The sequence below is a fragment of the Adiantum capillus-veneris genome, chromosome 8, assembly GCF_014529385.1.
Source record: "Adiantum capillus-veneris isolate H3 chromosome 8, ASM1452938v2, whole genome shotgun sequence".
In the NCBI taxonomy this organism is placed as follows: Eukaryota; Viridiplantae; Streptophyta; class Polypodiopsida; order Polypodiales; family Pteridaceae; genus Adiantum; species Adiantum capillus-veneris.
Window position 1 is genome coordinate 48,618,641 of NC_140938.1, and position 6,743 is coordinate 48,625,383.

Consider the following 6,743-nt stretch of genomic DNA (forward strand, 5'->3'; position numbering starts at 1 on the left):
TATACATTATAAAACAAGCTCACTTGACATGTGTCGCCAATCCATGATTCTTAATCAACGGTTCAAAAGTGCATCAATTAGCCTATGAGCTCATCTATGAGGTGGGTCATGGTTGTCCTGCTTAGGTATCTAGTGGTGTGTTTGCAATGTCTCATGAAGATAGTTATGACTTGACCATAATATGTGCCTCTCTTGCATCACCCTAGTGGACGTGGTCGACAGCGTGCAGTGACTATATCGAGTGTGACTCAATGGCAGGGATGTAAGGTATGTGGTAGAGTGGCTCTGCCACTATTGATTTGGTGGGTGTCGAAATCAGTCACTGCTCTTTGTCTGGGTGCCTTTGGCGGAGGTGGTCTCAGGTCTCATACTAGTACTGTGTGATGTTTCTGGAGCCCCAAAATGAAGAGCCCTAGACATCTTTGGTCCTCATACTTCATGACATGACCAAACATCTATCCAATGGGATCAATCCCAAGTGGAACCCTCAATTGCTTATAGAGCTTGATACTCACAAGAAGTTTCGGACAAGTTCTCACAATATTTCCCACATTGTGACTTACCTCAACATCATGAGCTTCTGTGAGGGAGGCGCTGCATACCTAGCTAGGTACGATTGGGGACAGGGGACCGGCGGCCCGGTGTGGGGGGGGGGGGGGGGGGGGGGGGGGGGGGGGGCGGTGGTCCCCTGCCCCCAATCGTACCTAGCTAGGTATGCGGTGCCTCTCGAGCAGAAGCTCATGATGTTATACATTGTATGAAAAACACTGAGAAAGACTCCGTTTTCCTACATGAGAAAATTTATAAATCTTCTTGTGACTAAAGCTGATATGTGCCACTTATAAACGAATGATTGAGAGCTTGAGACGCTGTTAAGCGCTTTCCAGGATCAAGTATCAAGCTTTTATTCAGTAGATCTTTGAAGTCCTTGAGCATTTTTGTATCATCCAATGATCCTCCTCCAGTTACCAAAGAATCAATCCCCTTTGGTTTGACATTCACCAGCAAACGTTTGATGCCCGTTTTGGTGGCTGGATCTTCTTTAACTGCACAGAAATTGTAGTCCTGATCAAAATGTGCCAACATAAAATGAGCCTTCTTCAACATCTTCTTTGGAAATGGCCCCTTCACCTCCATGTGTAGCCTTAACATCTCATTATTGGTTCGGCCGGGAAAGAGTACCTTGCCCGTAAAGAACTCGTACAAACAACATCCGACCGACCACATATCCAGTGGATGGTCATAAGGCAATCCCAACATTATTTCTGGGGCTCTGTAGAAGCGGCTCACAAGGTAAGGGGTAATCTCATTTTCCCCTCTAAACATTGCAGAGCCAAAATCACACAATTTCAACACATTCTTGGCTTCATTGATGAGCATGTTGTCAGGCTTGATGTCACAATGTAATACTCCACAGTCTCTTAGGTGCTTCAAAGCAATAAATAGTTGCTTTGCATAAACTCGAACAGCACCAAGGCCAAAAGCTGTTTTCCACACAAGCTTCTTCAAAGCTTCTCGAAGATTCATATGCATGGATTCAAAAACCAAGCACAAGTGATTGCGGTAAACCGAACTCGTCAAAAGACCTACGCAATGCCGTGTGTTCTCTGGGTCTGCTCGGTGCAACATCTCGAGTATCTTCAGCTCTTGTTGTCCACACTTGAGCATCATATCATTGTTACGAATTATTTTGATTGCGACCTCCATGGTATCCTTTGTGTAAGGATTCAAAGCCCTCGCTCTTACTACGCTTGAAAAGACTCCTCTACCATGCAAGGCTACAACTTCAAAGCGGTCATCCAGCACCTCACCAATGTGATGGCAATAGTAGCCCTCTGCATCATCCCAATTATCACTTAACCTACTCGTCCATGAAGCCAAATTAGCATCACACTTCACAAGATTGTGACCTCCAACAGGTGATTCCCCGAAAATAAAGTCAATTTCGCTCTCGGATGTGCCTTCATCAAGACCGCGGCCTGGCCTCTCTGCCAAAACATTTTGCAAAGAGTGATGACCAAAGTCCATGGAAGTATTCTTTTCAAACGGTAGATTTGTGTCCTGATCAATGGAGTTGTTTGCCCCCGTTTTAACAGTTTCAACATGTTGAGATTGCTTGTACTTTTCAAGAATTTCTAGCCTTCGTTGACGACTTTTCTGCACTTGATCGACCTCCTCTAGATTGTCTTGATAATCTTTCTGAGTTTCTTCCTCTCTTGTGGTCATGAAGTCCACATGTGTGTTGTCTCTTTTGCCACTCCCAGGGTTCTGTGCAGAGCTCTCACCTCTGAAATACCTTGATTTTGAATTAGATCTTCTTCGTTTCTTATCTACTGACCTTGACGTTGAATTGTTGCTTCTTCTCTGGGAGGACATGGCAATGGGTAGAGTGCTGTGGGAGCGAAACTGGACCAGCAATGCTTTTTCACCTTGATTACTTGAAAGGACCAGCTCTCTTGAAATCCTGTGCTTTTTGAACCAAAAAGCTACACCATATATGCAGCTACGGTGCTTTTCCGTTTCTTCATCGACGTCACGCCTGCGCGAGCTCAACTGCTTTCCTCAGCCCCGTCTCGTGAAACATCGTTTGGGCGGCCACCAAAGCCCATGCCCATATTGTTAAAAAAAATTTGTGTGGCCATCCCGTATGGGCACGAGGTGATCAATGGCCCACGCTTATTTCAGGGATTGGGTGCAATTTGGGCAGTCCGCCGATGTAGATGGTGCACAAAACATGTAAATTTGGGCGCCTCCCTGCCTCTCAGATTCGAGCCCAAGACATCACCTTTGCAAGCCTATCACCTTAACCACCTCACCTGTGCGTGCTTCTTGAAAGCATTGGGCAATGTATTTCTTCTATGATGAACCCGTCGCATTGTAACCTCGGGTCAGTTTAGTAAACTCGGGCAAATTGCATCGCAAGATCAACGGCCCATGATGTCCATGCTCCTCAAAAAGGCGAGGGCCATTGATACCCTCCTGCCCATGCCCGTGTGAGAGTGTGCTGCATGTGGAACATATTGGCTCTACTTCACTCATCTTAGGGAGAATCTCTGAGATTCTCTTCTTTATTCACAAATGCCTGCGGTTTGGTTTCTCAAAAGTGCCGAAAGGATTCGAAGCTGAGACCATGTCCTCATTTGTCTATGCCTTGGCTGAACTATCCATCACGCCAGCAGTGCAACTTGCCAGCATAAGAAAATTGCAGCCCAGCCCTCCTGTCTCCACCCCTCGTAGACATCCTCAACTCCTTGCATGGATACCACGTCACGTGTGTGTGCGTCCTCCTCCCTAGCCTTCTGTGTGTTATCCGTCTTCCTTTTCTTATGTATGCTCTCTTATTCTACAAGGTACCTGCACTAGACATCGGCTAATAAAATTATTTTCAAAGTCGTAGGTTACTACTGGCTCTACGTGTATTAAAATACAATAGTACAAAATATTCCCCTCCATCTCACCTTTGCTTGCATGGGCAGTCTTGTCATTTCCTCCCACTCGCCTTCGTCCGTGCAATAGCCCTATCACTGCCAAATTTCCTCCTCGTTCACCAAGCCTCTGCCTGATGCCTACTACTATATGAAGTGCAAGGTTTGCAGGACACACACACACACACACACACACACACACACACACACACACACACACAGAGAGAGAGAGAGAGAGAGAGAGAGAGAGAGAGAGATAGTTCTATTATCATCCTCGAAGGTCAAATATGACCTATGGGACCAAATGAACAGGTCATGTGGTGTGAGTGGAGGTCATCAATGACTCTCGATGCTCAAAAATAGCTGAAATGAGCGTCGCAATAGAGAGTCCACATCGTGGTTGGGAGAGAAAGGTATGCAAGGAGAGCTCATGGCTCAATATATGGGGAAAAGAGGACCTAATGTGGTCAAAAGCTGAGCACTCAAGTAGTGTGTGGTACTCACTCTCTCGCACTTGATGAGGGCATAAGTTGCAAAGTCGATTAGACTCCTCGCTAGTGCCCCAACATCCTGTCTCGCAGCATAGAGAATGGGAGCTAAGACGAATGGAGGCAATGGTGCGGATCGCACTCAACGGGATGGGCTCAAGGATGTAGGGATGGGCTCGGTTACCTCGTTCGGAGAAGAAGAGAGATTTGTAGTTTGGGGCAACGTGTGTGGTGTAATGGTTGAAGCGAGAACCTCCGGATTTCTCCCAAGCCGTGATACATTGGCGTTGTAAGAAGCTCTCGTTAACTTGGGAGTCGATCGACGCATCCTTGACCAAGTGACATGCATCACATCTTCCAAACCATTTCTAGATGTCAAGCATCCACCCCGAACTTAGTATTTGACTCTTGCATGTCTTTTGGACCTTTTGACTTGCTTCATATACGATTCTAGGAAGTCGATGCAAAGGGCTACGTTGTGACTTAAGCATGTACTCCACAACCCTTTGCATGCCCAAGACCTCAATGGGAAGCTATGCGGACTCAAGAAGTAAGAGCATGTAGGGTGTTTGTGTCTTGACTTGGAGAAAGTTGGTGAGAAAACTCTTTTGAACATTCTCAAACACTTTCCAAGTAGACTTCCCAATGCTTGCACCCCACACCTCCACTCCATAAAGAACCATCGGTGTCACCAATGTGTCAAAGAGGTACTTTTTGAGAGCCCAACACTTGATCTCTCCAACATTGCACATGTTCTCAAATGCATAATAAGCCCTCTTTCCGGCTTCCAAGCGACGCATTGCACAATCCTTCCATTTATAATTGGATGGAACCTCAAGGCCAAGGTACTTGAAGTGATCTACCACTTCAAGTTGCTCATTGTTGTATACGATGCATGGATTTTTTCATTGAGGATCTTTACAAGCATAGCCTTGGTTTTGGATCCATTCACGATCAGCCCACTATCGAGGTAAAAGCGTTCCAAGACACTCATAAGCTTTTGTGCATCTTCTAAGGTATGTGCCAAGAGCACTACATCATCGGCATAAAGCAAAAGCATGATCATCGCATTTCCGATCTTAACCTCTTCTATGCCTTCTTGCTGCATAAAATCAAGAACCATGCATTCCAATTCATCAATGAGTAGCCCAAAGAGGGTTGGGGAAAGTGGGCATCCTTGTTTGACATCATGGTGCTTGCAAAAAATTCTGAAATTCCATCTTCCATACATAACGAGATATCACTTTTTGGTAGATGCAAAAGACTGCATGCATAAATTCTCTCGGCACTTGAAGGCTTTGCATACGTCTCCAAAGATTTCCTCGTGGTACCATGTCAAAAGCTTTTTTGAAATCCACAAAGTAACAATACAACTTTTTTCCTTTCAATCGAGACACTTCCATAAGAACTCGAAGAGTGACAAGGTGATCAATAGTGCTATGATGCTTTCAAAAACTTGCTTGGCCAAGCGCACGTTTGCCATTCTTTTCAGCCCATTCACTTATCTTTATCTCCATGATATATCCAAATAACTTTGCCATCAAAGAACCAACCATTATAGTGCGATAGTTGTTCACATTGTTTACATCTCCTCTTTTGTGCAAAGGTTTGATCCAATTTGCACTCCAATCATGAGGCATGCCATGCTGAAGTGCAATGTTAAACATATCGCATATCCAATATCGTGTTTTCTTACTTGTCCATTTAATCATTTCAGCCTTGACACCTTGAAGGTCCCCTGCCTTGCGAGAAGCAAGTTTCTCAAGCGCGTGGCATACATCTTAAATGGTAAAGAAGGGAGACATAAACGGAAGGGAGCTACAACACTCCATCTTATCAACATTGGGTTGCTCATAGAGGTTATTGCAATGCATATACATATCCTCAAGAGTCAAGTCACCAAAGCTCTCAACGCGCTTGCCTTTTAGATTTTGCCAAAACTTGCCACATGCATGTGCTTTCTCTTGCGCTAAAAGAAGTTGTTTTTTGACTTCCCACCTTCTCCTCTTCTTTTGAACAAGTGCTTTGTATGTGTGTGAACATTCCAAGTAAACTTCCTTGTCTTTGCTTGCATCCAATCTTAGCAAGTGTTTTCGGGCTTGACTACATTCCATGTCAAACGGTTTCTTCTTGGGGCTACCTTCTTAGACCTTTTGCAAGACATGTGTTTCACCAAAAATCATTCCTTCGCACAAGAGCAAATTACTTCTTTGAAAACTTTCCACTTCCATTCTAATGTTGGGCTCTCTTGATGCTCTATCATGCTTAACATTTGGTCCACCATATCAGCATAAAAGTTGGAGTCATAGTGAGGAATGTAGCAACCAGCCACAAACATGACTTGACCATTTGGTGGGCTGATTTTCAGCCATAAGTAGCGTTTATACTTATCTTCTTTAACAAAGAAAACATCTTTCAAACCCTTTTTGGTCATACATGCTACGCCTCCTTGGCCTCTTCGCTGCTTTGTATTTTTGGCCCACATCAAAGAATGCACATCGTATTTGTCAAATCGAAGAATTCGTTGCGCATTATGCTCCCATGTTTCAACAAGAAGTATCACATTGGAGTCATTGGTAAGCTCATCAATGCCAATTCCCGCATTCCATGGATACCCGTTACAATTCCAAAAGCTTATTTGCAAGTGTGAGTTTGTCTGATAGATCATGTGTCCCTATTTGTTGGGTGGACTTGCATCCTCCTCAAGTGGATTTTCTTCTTGAGATGACACCTTAACCTTCTTGCTTCTTTCCTCATATGCTTTGCTACGTACATTTTGTTGTATAAGAGTGCGATCCTCATATACATTACAATCCGTTCCTTTGAGGTA

At 44.5% G+C, this 6,743-nt stretch overlaps 1 protein-coding gene across 1 annotated transcript; it reads right to left on the reverse strand.

Annotated features, from left to right (window-relative positions):
- Positions 1 to 737: 737 nt before the first annotated feature.
- LOC147452099 (serine/threonine-protein kinase prp4-like) lies at positions 738 to 2,487 on the reverse strand. Its single transcript, XM_086518879.1, has one exon. It carries the CDS (start codon positions 2,374 to 2,376, stop codon positions 820 to 822), a length of 1,557 nt encoding a protein of 518 aa, XP_086375005.1. The 5' UTR covers positions 2,377 to 2,487; the 3' UTR covers positions 738 to 819.
- Between the last annotated feature and the right edge of the window lie 4,256 nt (positions 2,488 to 6,743).